This window comes from Arvicola amphibius, chromosome 12 (assembly GCF_903992535.2).
Source record: "Arvicola amphibius chromosome 12, mArvAmp1.2, whole genome shotgun sequence".
Taxonomy (NCBI): domain Eukaryota; kingdom Metazoa; phylum Chordata; class Mammalia; order Rodentia; family Cricetidae; genus Arvicola; species Arvicola amphibius.
This window is the reverse complement of record NC_052058.2, coordinates 25,102,085-25,123,219: the sequence shown is the minus strand read 5'-3', so window position 1 is coordinate 25,123,219 and position 21,135 is coordinate 25,102,085. Positions and strand designations below refer to the sequence as shown.

The window sequence follows — 21,135 nt, the reverse complement described above, 5'->3', positions numbered from 1 at the left end:
ACTTAACCCATTTCTATTAATCTCTATATTGCCATGTGCCCTGTGGATTATCAGTAGTACTCTGGCTTCTTCCTCCTCTGCCAGCTGCTAAGGTCTCTCTCGACTCTGCCTTCTTTCTCCCTGTATTCAGTTTGGCCTTCCCACCTAGCAATATTCTGCCCCACCATAGGCCAAAGCAGATTTACTCATCAGCCAATAAAAACAACACTTATTTGCAGCATAGAGAAGGACATTCCACATCAGAAATAAACTTGGGTCACCAAGGGCCATGCCCTTGAAGGGAACCTTAGATTCATATTCTCTCTCTCTCTCTCTCTCTCTCTCTCTCTCTCTCTCCCTCCCTCCCTCCCTCCCTCCCTCCCTCCCTCCCTTTCTTTCTCTATTTTATCTTTCTTCCTCTCCATTCTCTCTCCCTGAAACAGGATCTCACAGAGCCCAGGCTGACCTTGAACTCCGGACCATCCTGCCTCCATCTCCCAAGTGCTGGGATCACTGGAATGTGCCACCATTTGCACCATTTGTTCCCTCCTCTTCCCCCTCCTGTCCTCCAGTTTTTAACTTTTTTTTGAGGTAGAGTCTTATACGTGGCTAGGCTGGCCAGCAACTTTCTATATAGCTTAGGATGACCTCAGTTCTCTTGCCTCTAACTCCCAATCCCTGAGCTTACAGGCTAGTGCCACCACGCCTGGCTTTCTCGTTTTCCCTTTGAGCTCCTATAAGGTAAACAGACTTTTGCTGATACACACTCCAACCATACTACCCCAGTGTCAGAGCCAGGCAGCCACAGGTTGTCATTTGAAGCTGTAAACCAAAATAAATGTTCCCTCTTGTTCCTGTGTACATAGGAAATGTCCTCCAGAGACTCCTGTGTTTGATCGCTCAGTCCACCAGACAGCAGCACTATTTGAGAAAGTCATAGAACCTTAAGGGGCGGGGCTTAGCTGGAGGAAGCAGTCACTGGGGGACAGGCCTTTAAAAATCAAGCCAGACAGACCTGCTTCCTGCTCTAGGCTCTGCTTCCTACTCTGAGATCTGAGGAAGCCACACTGCCAGCTCCCACCACCCATGATCAAGGTAATCCCAATATCATGCCTGCCCCACCATGATGGACTGTACCTCTCAAACCATGAGCCCACATAGACCCTTCCTCCATTGCCATGTGATGAGAAGAGGAGATCTTGAGCCATGACTCATGACTTAAGACATCCCTGGATTTTAAACTGTGTTTCATCTTCCCTGATGTCTTAGAGGTCCTTTGCCCCAGCATCAGTTGGGATTCCCCAAGGTGTCACCCCAACCAACTCTGTCCCACATCTGTCTCAACCGAGAGCCCCAGGAAGTTGGCCTCCAAACAGCCACCCCCTACTTCCCTCCCCACAGCCACCTGCTTCTGCAGTAGCGGCTCATGAACTCAGAGACTAACAGCTGTCTTGGTTACATGCTTTATTGTCCCCGTCCTTCCCACACGTCGGGCACTTGTTCCTGACAGTTCAAGTCTTCTACTTCAACAGAAGGCACCATGTTTACTCAGAACAAACTGGGGACAATATAGTCGGTATGGACGCCATCAATTAGCCCTTCCCCATTGTTATGGACAAACCAGCAGACGATTTTCGTGCCAACCGTGGCGTCCTTCCTGTAATCTTTCTGGGAGCCCCTGGGACCAAAAGAAAGAAGAGTCGTTCTGATGCCCAGTGTGAGCGACATGACTCTGAGCATCAAGGGCTTCCTGGCCCCACCTCCTAAGGGCTGAGATTATAGGCATATGCCGCCATGCTGGTTTGAAGCTGAAGAACTGTGAGTTCTATTGTCAAGGATGAAGTCATGTGATTGTTCTTTCAAGGGGGCCATCTCTGAGCTATTCTTTGATTAGGAGAAGTCTAAAAGGGCCAAGACCTCAAAAAGAAATGAGGGTCCTCACAGAAATCAAGGGCCCACTAAACAAGGTGACATGCAAAGAGGGCTCTTCCCTCCTGTCTTGGTAATAGGTGGGATGATGGTGTCAGAGATGCCACCTCACCTTGTGACAGTCAACCGATGGCTCTTCACCACCATTGTGGCATCTGGCTTTGTGGGGTCAGAGCCTGGGCGGGTGTCAAACACTTCAAAGTCAAAGGGGTGGAAGAATTGACCTGGGAATAAAAACATCAGCTGTCAGCCTCTGCCTGTTGCCATGGTGACGTAGACGGCTGCCTTTCAGGATTGATGCAAAGACTGCATGGGCATGTTGTGAAGTGGGTACAGGGTAACTACATGGCTTTGTACATTCTATTTCTGGTGTTTCTGTGTGACTAAGCAGCCTGCAGTCTGAGCATTGCGTACCCAGCAGCCCATGTGTCTGCGCTGACATGCGGTGACTGTCCACCACGTAGAACCCTAGGAAGTCCTGGTGAACCGGATGTTTCTTCCAAACCTGGTGTAGGACGATCACAAAGTTAACACCATCTCCAAAGGATACCACCATATTCTTCTTCCTGTTGATTGTTACAGACAGCCTAGAGGAAAAGGGGAGGGTATAGACAGTGAGGCCTAGCGGCCGTGGCACTAACCATTGGAATCAAGGGCATTTCAGCAAGCACAGGGCACCTGAGCGCACACAGATACCAAACACTCCTCAGAGTCGGGATGAGGCTGCCGCAAATATGTCATCTGTGCCCTCCACAGAGTGGACCTCAGCCCCTCTGTGGGCAGGAAAGAGGCCTGGGTCCAGCTCAGGCTCTGTGTGATCTTGGGCAGGCTGTACCCTCTCTGAGCCTCAGGGGCATAGTACACTTGCCCTGCCCACTAAGCTCCAGGGATTCAAAAACAGGAAAAGCTAAGAAGCATTGGGAATAGCAGGATCAGCAAGAGAAGAGGCAAATGTTACTTAGTTCTTCCCTTCTCCTCCTCCCTTCCTTCCCTACTCCTCCTCCCTTCCTTCCCTCCTCCTCCTCTCTTCCTTCCCTCCCTTCTTTCCTGCTTTTTTTTTTGTTGTTGGTTTTTTGAGACAGGGTTTCTCTGCAGCTTTAGAGCCTGTCCTGGAGCTAGCTCTTGTAGACCAGGCTGGTCTCGAACTCACAGAGATCCGCCTGCCTCTGCCTCCCAAGTGCTGGGATTAAAGGCGTGCGCCACCACCGCCCGGCTTTTTCCTGCTTATTTTTAAAATATTTTAAGTAAAAAAAGATTTTTCATACAATATATTTTATCATGTTTCCCCTCTCCCATCTCCTTCTAGATCTTCCCCACCCAACAATATGTTCTCTCCCTCCTTTCCTTCTGCATTCACACAAATAAATATGCAAAACCAAAATCAAAACAAATACAAACAAACAAAAGACCAACAAAAATGCTTAAACAAGAGATGACAAAACAAAACATGGATTTTGCTTTGGGGCTGCCCTGGAGTGTGGTTGGTGTACCCAGTGGCACTCCACGGAGAAAACTGATTCTTCCTTTGCCACTGGGTATCAATCGCAAATAGCTTCTTGGTTAGGGAGTAGGACTTTGAGTCCACTTCCCCCCTCAGTGCGGGACCCCATCTGGCTTGAACCTATGCAGGTCTTGTATGTGTTGTGAGTTCATATGCTAGGCTGGAACTTGCCATGTAACCCGTGCTGACCTGGAACTTGTGGCATCATCCTGCTTCTGCCTCCCACGTACTGGTTTTTGCCATCAACCCCAACCAGCCTTCCTGTCTAGGAATGGGTTCTTGCTAGGGCTGGTAAAATGGCTCGTTGCATAAATGTGCTTTCTGTGCAAATTGGATGGCCTGAAATCAAGCCCCAGGACCCACATAACTCATGCAAAAGAAGAAGGAGAGCTGGGAGGTGGTGCATGCCTTTAATCCAGCACTCGGGAGGCAGAGGCAGGAGGAACTCTGTGATTCAAGGCCAGCCTGGTTTACAAGAGTTACTAGCTCCAGGACAGGCTCCAAAGCCACAAAGAAACCCTGTCTCAAAAAACAAAACAAAAAAAAAAGGAAGAGGAAAAAGCTGACTCCACAAAGTTGTCCTCTCTTACTTACCCACATGTATTGTGGCACACACACAACACACACACACACACATACACACATACACACACATACACACACAAATAATAATAATAATAGTAATAATAATAATAATAAATAGAATTTTAGAAATGGGGTCTTGCTGTGTTGCCAAGGTTGTTCTTAAACTCGAACCCTTTGCCCTTAGGCCTCCGAGCAGCTGTACTGTGTGTGAGCACTACACTTGGCCTTCATCCACTTCATTTCATCCTCACTTCCCTCAAAGTGAGCCCTGCACCCTGTTCGGGTACAAACTTTGGCTGACAAGGGTCCCAAGGATTGGTGCCCTATCCCATGGTCTCCATCCTGTGGTAACTGAATCCAGGCCATCAGTCCCTCCTATGACTCCTGTGACTGACCTGGAATTGGTCCAGATCCCTCCAGCGCTTCCCTGCCTCCTCAGACTGCACTAGCCCTTGGAGATACAGAGAACTCACCCAGTCTGCGTGATCGTGACTGTGTCTAGCCAACTGAACGTGCTCAGCGCATCTCCATTGCCCAGCATGATCTTCTCGGTGGTCACCTCAATCCGAAAGTCCATCCAAGCACTGGTGATGCCCAGTTTGCCAAAATAGGTTTTCCCTGTCCTGGAGTTAGGGCTGCTTCCCTTGTCTCCAATGATCTGTCCGGTCACAGTGATGCCTACCAGAGGGGTGGGGCAAGAAGAGAGGCTAGTGAGGTCCTCCAGGTCCATGCTGGCCTGTAGGGATGTCTTCCCCTCCAGCAAGGCATGCTGAGTGGAGGCAGAGACAGGGCCCCAAGGAAACAACAGGGTGTCAGGGCCAAATCCTGTTCTAGAAGGTCTGGGGCATGCTGCCACATGTGGGTCTTCTCTCTTTGCTGGGTCAGGGGGTGTTGTGAGAGGAGGAGCCGCTCCCTATATACCGACTGGCTCCACCCTCAGGATCAGGCTGCCCATCCACTCTAAGCTCCATCTCTACCATCCACTCTAAGCTCCATCTCTACCGTCCACTCTGAGCACATACTAAGTCTGGCTCTTTGGTAGCTCCCACCTCCCACAGGAAGATTGATAATTACCAGGCAGAGTGACAGGACCCGGTTCATGAGCACTCAGCCTGATAGAAAGATCCCCAGCCTGCAGCCCCACCTGTGACTGGGTCCTGAATAAGGCGCAGCACCGTGCCAGGCTTCTCGTCAATGTTGAAGCAGATGGTGTCATTTTTTCCTGGGACTTGGATGATGAAGTGAGGATCCCCATCCACTGAGGGCACATCAGAAAATGGACTAGCTCCAAGGGCCCTTCCCTGTACCACAGGCCTTCCCAGGCCAACTGGCCCTATGGGCAGGAGCAAGGCACCCAGAACCCTGAACCTTGACCAGGGAGGAGCCAAGGAACTCACCATAATAGTAGGGGGTTGAAGGAGGCTGGTAGCCCGCTATGGAACAAAGAGATCAGACTGAACACAGCAAGCTGTCCTAGAGAGATCTGGGGCCTCCACTCATAGTTTGGCTTATGCCTTTTCCATTTGACCACCCCCCCCCCCAATTATTTCATTCCCTCTTTCCCCTTCACCATCATTCATCCTCCCCGGAACACCTGGTCAATCTGCCTGTGACAGGTTGATTCAGACCCACTACCGAAGGGAACAGGGCAGGGCAAGCTCGCGGTGGTGGGCAGGGCAGGGCAGATTGCAGCCTTTACTCACTCATGTAAGCCATGGACGTGATCTCCTGGGTGGCTAGTAAAACACCGAAGGGCAGACATGAGCAGGTACCCAAGGGCTTCCTCACTCCCAACCATGTGCTTTCTGTCACCCTGGAGGCTACTGGTATCCACCAGGGCTTTAACATTAGCAGACATGCCCAAGCAATCCCTTTACAGGGCTGTTGATATGACGAATGTCATTTTAAGGCTGTGCGCATGTTCTGAAACAACTAAAATGCAAATCTATTGTGTCATCGGCCTCCCTGCTGTGAGCAACGCAGTAGACCTCTGCCCCTACCCTTGAACTCTTCAGTCCAGATGGCACAGGGTGAGACCCATCCTATTGTGTCTGTCCTTGGTGGTTGGTAGCTCCTAACACACAGGTGCCAGCAAATGGCTTCTAACAGGGCTTCCCTGAGGGAAAATGATGTCCTAATGTGCTTGTGCTCCTTAGAGACAGATGCAAGAGGGCAGCTTGGCAGGAGCTGAGTCTTGCCCAGGGTTAGTGGGCCAGAGGGTACAAGGTTCTAATTGGAAATGTGGAGTGCTCTGGTTCCCAGACACCTTCAGCATGAGCTCTGGGAACCAGATGAGTTACTGCTTGGTGAGACTTATAAAGGACTCCTGTGGGGTCGCTGGGAATCAGGCAAAAAGTGCTAGATACCACAAATCTCATTTTTGCAAATAATGGGACACTGCCATTGCTTGGTCTGTCTTGAGAGAGGGAAGTAGGGAAGTCATCTTCAACCAAATGAATGGGAACCCTGAGATTCTGAGAAGTCAGCCTGAAAGCTCCCTTCAGTCTGTCTCCTCCTTCCTTCTCTCCCTCTTTCCTCCCTCCCTCCATCCCTCCCTTCCTCCTTCTCTCCCCACTTCCTCCCTCTCTCTCCCCCCTCTCTCCACCCATCCCATGAAGCTTACCTTCTAATATGCAGGTACAGGCACAGTGGGTGGGGGGGGGGAGAAAGATACATTAGATAAAAACCACTGACTGGGGCCATGGTAACCAATAAGAGTGGCCCATGGCCTGGCTTAGAACTAGCTTTGTCCCCATATGGTGTTCCCTAGAACCAAGAACTCCTAGAAAACAAGGACTGTGGCAAAAAGAGGTCTTTGATCCCCCATGCCTTTCAGTGCCAGGCTTTCCATGAGGCTGTCATACACATTTGGAGCTCTCCTGGTGAGTAGTCTGGGGTCTTGCGGAGGATTTTTGGTCTCAGATTCCAGTTCTTAGGGCCTCTTTTTCTCACAGATCTCATTCAGGTCCCTGGTAGTTTGTTCCAGGTATAAATTTGGGGTTCGAAGCACCTCTTGCCTAACTGAACCCTCCTGTGCTGTAGCTGAAGGCCCTCCCTTGGCATGGCCTAGACGGTGTGCTCGCTCGGCTTATCTCCCTTGAGAGACAGAGAGACTCTTGCCCACACCCCATGCTCTGCTGCCCTTCACTCTTGCCACACCCCTTCAGAGGCTCCCAAACCTGCCCCTCTTTTAAAGGTCTGGTTCCCCAGCCCAGCCAGTTCCTCTGCTGGATTCTAGGGCCCAGGGTCTTGGAGAAGGGGTTCTAGATTCTGGCCTCCTCTCCCTGTGCCCACCTTCCCCAGGCTTGTCGGCAATGGATGTCTGGTCCTCATTGTCCTCAGGCTTGGTCACCACCATGGAGGTCAGTGGGGTCACAAAGTGGTACTTGAGGGACAGTTCTAGGGCCTGGGCTGTGAGGTTCTCCTTCTCCTCCCCATGGGCATTCTTGCTATGAGGAGGAACAGTTCAGAGTGAGCCCAGAACACACCTGCTGCTTTTACACACACTTCCCCAACCAGACCAGAATCTCCAGGGACAGCTCAGGAACAGCCCCCCCCTGCCACACACACACACACACACACACACACACACACACACACACACACACACACTGCCCACATTGTTGGTCCTGCTCAGTGGAACTCACTGGGGAGAAATACCGGTTCCCCAGCTAGTTTCCTGAAGCATTTGGGCAAACTTTTTCCTTGCTAGGAGTCGGTTTCTCCACCCGTAAAATGCAAGGGACTTGGAATGGCTACGGTTATAATCACTTATGATAACTGTTATAATCATTTATGATAACTGCATGCTGAGCACTTGGTCCAGGCCAAGTTTACTGGAGTTTCCTGGCTTCGTTCTTCCTAAAGAAACACTTTCATTGCCCTCGCTTCACCCTCTGGGTACTGGGGCTTCCCACCGTTGACCTAACCCTCCTCCACTTACTGCTGTTCAACCTCCTTATCACTGGGGAGTGCTGATGGGGACGGCAAGAGCTGAGGCTCTGCCCTGCCCTAGAGGACCCTCCAGCCTCCTACCTTGGCAGTGTTTGCCTGCTTGAAATGACGAGCAGGGGTAGGACACAAGGAAACATGTTTTTTTTTTGTTTTTGTTTTTGTTTTTTTTTAACATCGGGGTCAAGAAGAGAACAGAGCAGAGAAAATGTTCCTAGGGATGTCCTTCCTCGGTGTGTGGCTGTCTTACTCCTCTGGCCCTTTCCAAACATAGCCAGAGCTGTGGTGGATGCCAGACAGGTAGGTATTCCTCAAGGTGAGGGCAGGCCAACTCACCGTTTCTCCAGTAACTGCTCGATAGTGAGGTAGGCCCAGAGCCGCTCAATGTAGTTCCCAAAAATGTAGCCTTGCTCCTTCACAGCGGCATCCATCTCCTTCATGTCCACCTCCTCTGTGAAGGTCAGGTCGTTCAAAGCCTAGGTAGGATAGGAGCAATAAGGGACTTGAGAGCTGGATGGTGGGGTTATGTGGGGCAGGCTCAGACGCCCCTCCTGGGATCCAGCACAGCTGAGCCTTCACTTCCAGCACGCCCCAGGCTCAGTTCCCACTCACCCCATGACCCTTCACATCTGCTTTGAAGTTATCCATGTGGCTGTCCAACAGACGCCCGGCTACAACGATTTCAGAGCCGTCATAGAAATGCGGGTAATTGCTTTTGGTGAGATCCAGGATGGCGTTCTCAGGATATTCCACTTCCACGTTCATCAGCAGTGGGTTAGCAACCTCCTCGTAGAAACCCTGGTAGTCAGGTCAGGACCCAGTCATTTCAGACCCACCAGGGTAGGTGTGGAGAAGCCCGAGGTAGATCGATTCCATAGATGCTACAGGGCAGCATTTAGTCCTCAAGGGCTGAGCTGCTCTTTTCCCCTGATCTTCATTTTTCTTATCTCTTTCCCCGACCCCCAGACAGGGTTTCTCTGTGCAGCGTTGGCTACCCTGGAACTACTGGCCTCGAACTCACAGAAATCTGCCTGCCTCTGCCTCCCGAGTGCTGGGATTAAAGGTGTACACCACCACCACCATCCAGTATTGATATTTACTTCTAAATGGCCCTGTCTGTGCCCTGGAGTCTAGGGGAGCACTCCCTGTCCTCCCACTCTTAAAGACAGGAGAGAACAGGATCAAAGGACAGAATTCTTTGCATAAAAAAAAACATTAGCAAGAGTGATGTGTGTCAGAGAGCAAAGCTCCAGGGTCCCCTACAAGTGGGGGTGCTGCCAACCAGCAGGGAAGGTGGCTTGCTTCAGAGTGAACAGTGAGACACGCATTTGGCTAGCAGATTTTTTTTGTTTGTTTGTTTTTTCGAGACAGGGTTTCCCTGTAGTTTCTAGAGCCTGTCCTGGAACTAGCTCTTGTAGACCAGGCTGGCCTCTGCCTCCCGAGTGCTGGGATTAAAGGCATATGCCACCACCTCCCGGCTCTAGCAGATATTTTTAAAGATTATTTTAGCATAGAAAAGATCTGTTATAGGTTGAATTAGCACTGCGTCCCCAAGGCGCTCTTGTTACCCTAATCCTCAGACTACAACCTTATTTGGAAGTAAAATCTTTACAAAGATAATCCGATGATGTCATGAAGTTGGGCCCTCGTCCAGTGTGCCTTGTGTCTTTTTTAAAAGAGGAAATTGAATGCAGACACACAATGAAGTAATGCCTGGGAAGGCCCAGGGAAAAGAGGACCAGGAGTCAAGAATAAAGTCTAGGGGCTGGAGAGATAGCTCACTGTTTAAGAGCACCAGCTGCTCTTCCAGGGACCTGGGTTCAATTGCCAGCACCCACATGGCAGCTCACAGCTGTCTGAAACCTCAGTTTCAGGGGAAGTGACAACTTCACAGGGCATACACACAGGCAAAACACCACTGCTCACCAAATAAAAATTTAAAAAAATATTTTAAAAAAAAGAATGGAGAAATATACAGACCTCTCCCTCAGAGGGGTCACCTTGATCTTGTAGCCTCTAAGATGGGGAGACACATGTTTCTGTTGTTTGAGTCACCTCATCAGTGGTCATATACTTTTTATGACAGACTCAGTAACCACAGTCCTGTGCAATATTTGAGCGTATTTACATAAAAATTGCTCACTGCTTTTGAGACGTATACGTTTTACTGAATGTCTTATGTTTGATCTGCCAGGCTTGCAGAGGAAGCAGCTCTGTGTTATGGGGAGTAGAACAAGAGGCAGCAGGAGGCAGATTTCAAGTGAGAGAACGCGCCCTCTAAGATCTCAACTTGCAGCATGGTGGGAAGAGCTGCCTGAGAAGTAGCACATGAGGTAAAGCGAACCTGCAGCTGCAGATTGGCATCGGAGTCTTCATAAATGCGCCGGGCAAGCCCGTGGTTCTGCAGGGCCATAGTCTCCAGGAAGTTATAATTCAGATTTTCGCCAAAGCCCAGGTTATACAAAGGGAACTCGCCCCTGATGGCATTCCGGACGTTCTCCTGAATCTTTTCAGGTCTGCTCTCACCTGTAGAAAGCGCAGTTCATTCTGGGGACCTGAACACCTCCTCTGTCTGGGGAGATCTAACTTTTACATGCATATCTAGTAGGGTGCATTGGCAAAGAGAGCCATGTACCTGCCTTTGAGGGGCTCACAAGATGCTTAGGGACCCCAGGAAAAAGTTTCTAAGGTCTTGTAGTGAGCCGACTCCAAAGTTGAGAAGGCAGGCAGGCACTCACCTTGGGTTCAAACCTCCCTCTCCCTCACCAGTATTAGCATCCCCGTCTGTCAACATGATGAGGATGGAAGTGCTTCTCTCTGGGACAAGGTGCCGGTCCCGGGCATCCTTCAGCATATGGATGCCCTTCAGCAGCCCATCATTAATGTTGGTCACTGTATATAGACAGAAAGACAGAACCATTGGGTGGGGTGTCCTTAGGGTGCCCGTACGCAAGGCTGTTGAGGTGAAGAAAATTGGGACAGTACCAATGAGAATGCCCTTGTACCAAGGACTGTGTCAGCCAGTACATAGAAGCACTCAGTAAACGCTGGCATAAGTGGATGAACAGCATAGACTTTCACACGGGCATCAAAGGGTGCTAAGAGGCTCTTAGGCACGGATGATTATATAGCACCTTAGCAACCAGTCAGGCGGAGTCACCAGGAGCGAAAGGAAAGTGATACAGATGGCATAGGTGGTCTCCATAGGCAACAGGGGCAGGAAGGGTTCTCTGCGGCTCTACCACACTGAGACTCATGAGCTCCAGGATCCTGGTTAGAAATGCTAAGAATGGGTCTCCCTAGGCTGCACAGAAGTCACCCTGATGTCGTGTCTTCGAGCCTGAGGTCTACCCCCAAGGGAGAGGCATGCCAGACACCGGCTGCTGGTGCAGAAAAAGGAACGGGTAGGATACACATCTGTGCTACCCTGACCCTTACTTCCTTGATCACGGATGTTCTTCACAAATGCCCTGGCCATCTCAAGGTTTGCAGGGGTGGCTTGAACTAGGGTATCTTTCCAGGTGGTCACATCACTGCTGAACAAAATGAAGTTCAGATAGTCATCTCTTTTCATGTCATCCAGGATTTTGAGAAGGGCGTCTCTGGTCTGGGGGAGAAGGAGAAAAATAAGCTATAAAGCTGAGACTTGAGACAGGAGTGAGCGAGGTCACTGCCGAGCCTAGGCTGACTGCGGCGCTCCTGCTGTCTTCATGAGTAAGCATTGCCCAAGGCCCCCAACTCCTGGTGAAAGTGGGTAAAGGCTTGGCATAGTCTTATATTCTGTCTCATTCCTCCTTTTCCACCAGAAACACTAGCATTTTCCCACTTAAGAAAAAAAGCATCTCCCAGCCTGGTCTACAGAGTAAGTTCCAGGACAACCAGAGAAACCCTGTCTCAAAACAACCAAAATCAAACCAAACCAAAATAACACCCCCCCCAAAAAAAACCCCAAACAACAACAAATAAAATCTCCTCTCACATTTCTACACCCCAGCGCTGCTTTAGATGCAGGGAGGGGTTGGGTGGGCGCAAACCTGCTCGATTTTCCGACCATACATGGAGCCGCTGACATCAATCACAAAGACTATGTTCTTAGGCACCACTGGAAGGCCTTTTGGTGCAAAGAAGTGCACGAAGTAGCCATTGACGACCTGCAATGGTGGGAGAGAGATGGGGGCCGATGCCCATTTAATAATGCCTCTTCTTGCAAGTAGCAGTCAGAGGTTTGTCACTGGAGGGGAAAATGTCCTATTTCCCCTCTCCAGGAGATGCAAAGGATCTGGTGATAAAGATGGAGGAGAGGGATGTAGCTGCAGCCCCTTAGGACCTGGGCCTCTGCCCACCATGAATATGGATTAGCAAGGCTGATAGAGCCATGGACCTATACCTGCACATTGCCTGGAGACTCTCTGTTCACGTCATAGATGATGGTGAAGTCCCCATTGAGGAGGGAGTCTGCACACGTTGGGCATGAGCGCTGTTGGTCTAAGCTGGGCTTGAAAGACACATGCCCCTGGGGAGAGGAAGGAAAAACATTTCCCAGCTGGGTTAAGGCTCCCCACTGATGGACAGAGAAGAAAAAAACCTTCCAATAATAGAAGTGAGGGTTTGGCGCATGAATCAGGTGCTAATTCGCCATGGATTAAGCCACTTCCATGCCTACCTGCTGAATCCCTCCCTTCCTTGGGGAATCAGAACCCGCCCAGAGCAGGGGTGGTTGCTGTTTTCATTTAGCCTTTCCCGTCTTTTGACTGCCTCATCCTAACCCTTTAGCTCAGCACCAGAAGTTACTGGGGCATGGGAGTGTTGCTCCGTGTGAGAGAACTTGGTGTTGGGTGGTTTCACACTTGGAGTTGGTACACAGAGGAGAAGGATGAGTGTGGGGAAGAAAGTATTAGAGAGAAGGGGGCTAGGACCACACCCTGGAAGCCAGCAGCTCTCCTGAATGCAGGCTCTGGGAAAGTCTCTCTGGAGAGCAGGGATGACTGGGGTTTGCTGTTTATGTTTTCTCATCCACTTCCCATCAGCACTGGAAGAGCTGGGCAGGGCTCTGTGACTGGAGCCAATGCCCAGCAGCAAGAAGGGCATTCTCCTTAATACTCCATCCCTTAATGTGGAGTCAACAAAACTCGCCCCAGGTTCTTGATCTGCATTCCCTTTCCTGTCCATTTGTCAGATAGGGTTTCATAAATAGCCTCCTTCCCTCTTTGTTCAGGTAGATCTGAGACTCCAAATCATCTAGCAGATCAGCATCAGCCCCCTGCCTCCAGTATCATTCCTGGTGACCCAGTTGACTGGGACAGATAGTATCACAGATAACCCCTGCCATGCTGAAATCAGCAAAGTCAAGGCCTAGGTCCTACCCCCTGCATCCCAAGCCCTAGAGGTATCTACACCACCTTTTTCCCTGAGAAGGACTTGGTGAGGGCACTTCCCAGGAGGTCATTGGTGATGAATGAGGCCTCAGCATCCAGCATGCTGATGCCCTGAGGCTCGAAGATGTGTGCATCAATCTGAAATGGCCAAATGAAGGAGATGTCATACTGGGGCGACGCAGAGGTCTGGGACACAGCCATGGTATTTGCTTTTCCTTTTAGCCTTGATGGAGGGAACGCGCACCGGTTGCAAGTATTCCAGAACCACTTTGCCGCACAGTTCTCAAGAGCCCCAGCACTAAAGCCTCCTCCCCTCAGCTCCCAGTGGCTGTGGAAGAAAAGCCATTCCAAACCCATTGGCCAAGTACAGGAACCAGGACTTGGAGATGCATCCTTAGCTCTGCTCTAAGATTTGCCCTTCCTCCCCACACCCCCACCAGTGCATTGCCCTTCCCCGGGCTCTCTGTGGTTCCAGGCGGGGATGAAGGAATGATGATTACCTCAAAGTGTCTGACCAGTTGTTTGGGCTGGACCTTGATGTACATCTCATACTTGCCCTTGTGCCTCTTCAGCAGCTCTTCATAGGTTAGCTCAAAGGTGACCTTGCTGCCAGCAGCCACATTGACAGACACTGTGAATTTCTCCAGTTTTCTTCCAGAGGCCCTGGGTAGGGTACAAGACAGTGCTTAGCTCAAAGACTTCAGGAACCCATCATTCCTCCGCCCTGGGTTCAAGTATCAGCTCTTGGGTTAGAGACCTCCCTATCTATTCTAAACCTCATCTGCTTTAAAATGGGATCTTCTGAGGATACACGCAGTTTGCTATCACAGTAATCCCAGCTGTTTGCTTCTATCAAGGCCCAAGGTCCACACGTACTTGACCAAACCAGCCGTCTTGCCCTGAGACACAGCCTTTTCATATTGCTTCTTGGCAACTTCCTTCTCCTTGATGTTCCCAGGGTAGGTGACACCATCAATGGTCCTAAAGATAAAGAGTTTAGGGGAAGGGCTGTCACACTGGGCCAAATACCCCTCAGGAGGTAGAGCCAGCAGCTATGGTGGTACCCACAAGGTGAAGTTGGTGATGAAGGCAGTCTTGGGCAGTTCCACATCAAAGGAAACCTCCTTGGCTGTGTCTGCATGGTTGACAGCCCTCGTGGTGACAACATTATGAGCAAAGCGGGAGGTCACCTTGCAGCTGATCTTGGTACTGTAGATCTCAATGCCATCGACCACCTGTGGGACAGGTGGGCAAAGATGGCTGGTAGTGATCTGCCAGTCCGCATTCTGGAAAACCCAGCCGCCAGCCCTGCTATTTCCCTTCCAAACGCTCCTGGGTGGGCTCTGAAGTCCTGGGGTCCCTTAGTTCTCCCAGTCCTCCACACTGGAAGTCTGGGCAGTGTCCTTTGTCCTACATCCAGCTGGCTACCACAGTGCTCACGCCCCACCTCCTTGATGCTGTAATCTGCACCCAGTTGCAGCCAGTGAGAGCTTAGAAAAACCCAGCTCTGAGCCAGCCCTGCCCCCAAGGAAAGCCTTCCCAGGGCTCCCTTTGCCTTGGCCTAGATTCCCCTTGAAGAGTCCTTCTCCCCGTATGGGTCTTGTGTTACACGAGGCTCTACTGGGATGGGGCCATAGGCTGTTTTCTGGCTCTGGGGGTTGCTGCCATTTCGATCTGTACCTTCAGCAAGTAAGCAACTCTCCGTTCTGCCCCTCCCACCCTCTGTATTTGCTGGAATTTCTTACCCCTTCTGGGAGGCTCCGCTTCTGTAAATATAAAGACAAAGAGAGATCAGGACAGGCATGAGGCTACCAATGGCCTGGGAGCAGGTTCCGGACTAGGGCCAGGTCTCAGAGACATGGGACCTCCCAGGCCATGTGTTAGAAAGGGACTAAGAATAGACTGAGAAAGGGGTATGTCACCAGGTCCCTTATGGAGAGGCGCTAGAACTGACCCTACACTGTCTCAAGCTCTGTACACCCTCAACTCACTCAGCCTCCCATTCTGCTCCCCCCTGGCCCTGGTCCCTTTAGTTAGCTTCCCCGAGCACCTAGCCACTCATCAGGCTCAACTCAGCTTTTTGTCAAGGCCTCTGTGCCTGCTCTGCAGCTGACTAAGACGGGCCTAGCCTTTCACAATCCATCATCCATTTGACAGGGAGAAACTGAGGCCCAGGAGTTTGAAAAGCTCTGCTCTGGGTTAAACAGCAAGCTAGTTTATCAGTCAAATCTGTAGCTCCATTCTCCAGAGTTCAGAGTTGTCCCAGTAACACAGTGTCCAGTCCTCAGCCTCCTCCTGTGCCCCCAGCTTAGGGGCTTGGATGAGCTTTTTCTTTTCTTTTTGCCTATTTGACCCTCAAATTCTGCTATCAAATGGAAAGTTAGACTCACCTCTAGCAGCCGGAGGGGGCTTCTTGGAAAGCCTGAGGTCTCCAAGCCAGAGAGCAGGGCCAAGACAAGGCAGGGCCACCACATAGTCACCATTGCTAAGCACACAGGCCTGGCCTGCTTTCCTTATATACGCCAGCCCAGTGTTTTCCAGGCAGGGTGAATGACCTGCAGCGTGGGGCCAGGGCAGCGGAGGCACACAGCAGCTCCGGGAACTGGGGGGTGGTGGAGTAACCACCCAGGGTGACTGTATGAAGAGGACCCAGTTGGGACAATAAACAGTGTTAGGGCTTCGCTTCTGACACTCTGGAGTCTGGAGGACCTCGGGAAAGCAGACGCTGTGTGAAACAAGCGGCCACTGGCCTCCTGGGGTGGATGATGAAGATGGCATGAGCTGCATTTAGAACAGCTGGCATCTCCACATCTAGGGCTCAAGGCTTTTGTCTTTACCACCCACATTGCCCCTAGTCTGGGCCTGAATCCCAGTATCAGCCCTCGCAAGGCAGCCACCCTCCAGAGAGACCCCCCCATGGTGGAGCCCTTTGCTTCATTACCTGATGTGGCTGCCAGGGACCCATGAACTGAGCAAATCCTCAGGCCTGTAACCTAGCTCTCTTGGAGATCTGACTCCAAATTACTTTTCTGAGTTTACTCTCCCCCACTGGCATCTTTACTGCAAGAATCATCCCTTCCTTCTGCCTGTCCAAGGGCCTTGGTATCCTCTTCATTATTAGATCAAAGGTACTTTTAATTTAAAAAAAAATCAGTTCTGGATGGCTCTCACACCATCACGTCCTAGTTATGTAGCCATCCATAGCATGGTGGCATATTTCATTTTTAAAGATATATTTTATTTTAATTATGTGTTATGTGTCCATTTGTCTGCATGGGGGTATGTTCACATGTGTGTAGGTGCCTGTTTAATTATGTGTATGTGTCCATTTGTCTGCATGGGGGTATGTTCACATGCATGTAGGTGCCTGTCCCTGACATGGGTGCTGGGAGACAGACTCAGGTCCTCTGTAAAACCAATACAAGGTCTTTGGCCCTGAGCCATTTCCCTGGCCCCAGCAGGCCCTCTGGGAGTCCATTCAGTTACCTTGTGCTGAGATATGTGTGATCAAGTCTCAGGGTCCCTTCCTGGACAGGACAGGCCCCATTATGCTCATTCTGTGCCCCAGGACCCTGCCAGCATCTTGGCACTTCAGAAAATATCAGTCTTTCCACATGAGGGCTGAGACCTTTTGAGCCTCACCAGGATCCTGCCAGCCTCTGGCCTCTTTGGGACACACGCCCCACATGCTCACCCACCAGCCTCCAGTCTCTTCGGGACATGTACCCCACATGCCCACCCGCCAGCCTCCGGCCTTTTCTGGACAACCCCCCCCCCCACATATCCACCATACCATGACTTCTCTGCGCACCCTCCGTATGCCGAGTGGAGCAGACCCTGTCTTCCTGAGCTGAGGCCGCCATGTTATGAATGGTGCCATGTCTTCAGCAAAAGCTCTGGGCCTGACTATCAGACTTACAGAGCTCTGGCTGCAGAGAGAGATGGCCTAAAGCAGAAACTGAGACTAAAGTACGGGAAGCATTAGCCTGATGCTTGGAAGTGACAGGAGACACAGAGCAGTGACTGATAGGGGCCACTGCTGGACCCCGCTGAACAGCCCTGTTCTTAAAAAAAACACCAACACCCGAGGTAGAGAGCTCTCTCAAAACCAGGTCTCTTTCTTGGCTCTGGGGATGTCCTGGTCCCATGGCCATTCTCAGCACCTGTTAGCCACTAGGGCTTGGGGTTGAAGTGAGCCTGGTTTTTTATGGTTCCTCCTCAGCACCCACAGCTACCTGTGGGTCCTTTCCCTGCTTCTTTCATTCGAACCACCGATTCCTCCCTAGACACTTGCAGTGTGGGAAGAATGGCCACTCGAAATAGGAATTCTATAGCTGCTTAAGACAGACAACGAAAAACCTGGAGAAAAGCAGAATCATGCAAAATTAAAACTATACAGATTCCATTAGATTTCTAGGCTTTTTCAATTGCTCATTCCTCAGGAAGGGAAGATGAGCAGGTTGACCCAGCTAGTTGGCAGTCCTGCTTTCCCAGAATGCCTTTGAGGTAAATTGATTTCTCAGCCTCCAGTGACCACCCCCCTCCAACTTGCTGTTGAAGGACTCTGTGTCCCGCAAGCTGGAGTAGCCTGTGAACTCAGAATCTATGACAGCTAATACTGTGAATTTGACAAGATCTGGAGTCACTGAGAGACAAGCCTCTTGGGGCACCAGTCAAGGATGATCTAGGCTAGGCTAGTGGAGGTGAGAAGACCCATGTTAGATGTGGACACAGCATTCCATGGGCTGGGATCCTGGGCTGAATAAAAAGAAAATAAGCTGAGCACCGAGCAGATTGCTCACTGCCTCCTGCCTCTGGAGGCAACGTGACCAGCCACCTCCTACTCTGGCTGCCATACGGTCCCTGACTCTGAACTGTATCTCCTTGAACAACTGTAAGCTAAAATATACCATTTCCGCTTAAGTTGCCTTTGTCAGGGTATTTTATCACAGAAACTTTTGTGTGACAGACTTTTCCTGAGAAGACACAACACACACACACACACACACACACACACACACACACACAACTACTTACTACAGATAGATAGCCCATGACAAACCAAAGAAAAGGTATTACCGAAGTCCGACTTGTTGAACCAATGAGTTTTATTAGGGTTACTTACAGGAGTAGAAGTGGCTCAAAGACAGCTCCATCACCAAAGCCTGCCCAGCTTTGGTAGCAGCTCACAAAAGCTGGAAACCTGGAGCACACTGCACAGCCTTAGGGCAGATAAACAGGTTGGAGATTGTCCTTTCCCATGGGCTCAGCTGGCCTCTGGTTCTTCCAGGCTGCTTGTCTAAGAGTGACTCTAAGGGTCTACCGCTTATATACTGTGGTGGTTGGAGTGAGAATGGTCACATATTTGAATGCTTAGTGGCCAGAGAGTGGAACTGTTTGAGAAGGATTAGAAGGTGTGGCCTTATTGGAGGAAGTGAGTCACTGGGGGTGAGCTTTGATGTTTTAAAAGCCCACACCAGGTCGAGTGTCTCTCCTCTCTGCCTGCTCCCTATGGATCAGGATTTAAAGCTCTCAGGTACTGCTCCAGTGCCATGTTTGGCTATTTCCTTCTATGATGACCATGAACTAACCATCTAAAACTGTAGGCAAGCCCCCAATTCAGTGTTTTATTTTATGAGTTGCATCGGTCATGGTTTCTCTTCACAGAAACAGAACAGTAACTAGGACATCGTTTCCTGGAAAGGGAGAGCCCTAGTGAATTCGGTGAGGTCCAGGGACTTCCTAAAGCTATTTTGAGTTGTTTGCTTCTTTTCTGAATGAGCTTCCCTGCAGCACAGAGTGTTTCCACCACAGAGGAATTGATACACAGCATCCCACTGTGTGGAAGAGTATTTACAGGCAAAAAAGATTTAAAATTGAGACTTCTACCATGCTTCCAGAGGACTATTGAGGTCTGTATGTCCAGTCAGAGCAATGTACAGCAGGGTCAGAATTCCTGCAAGGAGGCCCTAAGAAACCAGTCTGAAGCTCTGTGGGGGAAGCCTAAACTGCAATGGAGCTTCCTGGATATAGAACGTGCCACAACGACAAGGTGTTTAGCAAGGAAATCTGCAGCATGTGGTAGACCTGACTCAGCAGAGACGCTGTGTGTACTGCAGGCAGTGAAGCTGGAGATGTAGGGCTGCCTAGACCCTTTACCGCCCAGATGATCCTGTCTTGATTCCCAGGTGCCAAATATGGGCTCCAGGGTTTAGTGTTTTCCCTGCTGAGTTTCGGTCTTGCTCTGGACCAATCTTTCCTTGTTGTTACTCCATTCTGCCCTCGTGGAATAGGAGTGTTCATTCTGTGCCATCAACTACTAGAAGTACAAGACTCATTTTTTATTTTATAGGAGTACATGGTTAAGAGGTTGCCTTGAGTCTCAGAAAAGATTGTGGACTTTTAAATAGCGTTGATACTGTTAAAGACTGGGGACTTTTAAAGATGAGCTGAGTGCATTTTGCATTGAGATGTCCATGAGCCTATGGGAACAAAGGGGAGGAAGGTTATGTGTTTAAAATGATGCATTCGGGTGCCAGGTTAACAGGGGGTGAACTTGTCATGATTCTTATTGTGAATCTGACCTCATCTATGATCACTGAGGAGACAAGTCACTGGGCATGCCTGTGATATAATATCTAATTTAGATTAGCCTCTGGGGATGCCTATGATATAATATTTAGTTTAGGATAGGCCCTGGGAATGCCTTTGAGGAGCATAGGTTAGCCCCTGGGCATGCTTGTGATGTAATATCTAGATTAGGTTAGCTCCTGGTCATGCTTGTGATGTAATATCTAGATTAGGTTAGCCCCTGGGTATGCTTGTGATGTAATATCTAGATTAGGTTAGCCCCTGAGCATGCCTGTGAGGGATTATCTATATCAGGTTAATGAAAGTGGAAGTCCCCACCTTAAATTGGGTGGTACTATACTAAAATGTGGGCTGGGTTTCTCAATTGAATAAAAAGAAAAAGATGAGTCAGGCATTCACCACTTGGCTTTCTGACTGTGGATGCCTACTGCTCCTGCCATCATGCCTGCTCTGTCAGGATGGACTATCTCTTTTGGAACTGTAAGCTAAAATCAATTTTTCTTCCTTAAAATGATTTTGTCACAGTAATGAGCCTATAATGCAATATCCGTGTTACTCAAAGCCAAGCTTTGTTCCCATGAGTTTTGTTTTTTATGGGGACTGGGCAGAGGCAGAAGAGGAAGATGTAGAAACTGTTAACCAGACTGAGCCCATCACCTTCACACATAGGGCAGATGGTTCCCCAAAGCAGGGTGTGTTGTCTTAAAATGAGATGTTTCATTTTAAGAGTCCTAAAACCAACCCAAGGAAAGGAGCTTTACGGGACAACTTTAGATAGTATGAGGTGACAGTGTGGCGATGTTTTAGGCCCCTGAAAACCCAGCTTTGGAAAGTGACCATCTCTGTCCTCAGGATGGACCATAGAGGTCCAGCTATCAGAGGCTGCCATCCCCACAAGGAAATGTCACTAATGGGAGCGTCTGAGGTGCCTGTTCCTGTAAGATTTCCTCAGACCCCAGATCTACCTGCAAATGGTCTTCATACTGGAAGAGTCACACAGGGCACATCTGTGACATGTTTGGTGTCAGTCAGCATGAGTTGAGGACCCAGCTTTGTCATTCATAAGCTGAGGAACCAGGCTGGCTGGGCTGGGGGACTTTCTTTTTTTTCTTTCACCATCGATGGAGAAAACAAGATATTCCATGACAAAAACAGATTTAAACAATATGTATCCACAAACCCAGCCTTACAGAAAGTACTAGAAGGAAAACCTCAACCCAAAGA

At 49.9% G+C, this 21,135-nt stretch overlaps 1 protein-coding gene across 1 annotated transcript; it reads right to left on the bottom strand.

The window, feature by feature from the left end:
• Positions 1–1,428: 1,428 nt before the first annotated feature.
• On the bottom strand, positions 1,429–15,850 carry Itih3 (inter-alpha-trypsin inhibitor heavy chain 3). Its single transcript, XM_038348653.2, has 22 exons — positions 15,711–15,850; positions 15,066–15,086; positions 14,389–14,555; positions 14,197–14,301; positions 13,821–13,983; positions 13,345–13,458; positions 12,333–12,458; positions 11,980–12,096; positions 11,384–11,552; positions 10,712–10,837; positions 10,290–10,471; positions 8,558–8,743; positions 8,282–8,421; positions 7,289–7,443; positions 6,618–6,620; positions 5,698–5,730; positions 5,392–5,427; positions 5,139–5,252; positions 4,468–4,672; positions 2,323–2,495; positions 2,021–2,132; positions 1,429–1,657 (listed from the first exon to the last, which is right to left on the bottom strand). The coding sequence occupies exons 1-22, from the start codon at positions 15,801–15,803 to the stop codon at positions 1,528–1,530; spliced, it is 2,670 nt and encodes an 889-aa protein (XP_038204581.1). The 5' UTR covers positions 15,804–15,850; the 3' UTR covers positions 1,429–1,527.
• Between the last annotated feature and the right edge of the window lie 5,285 nt (positions 15,851–21,135).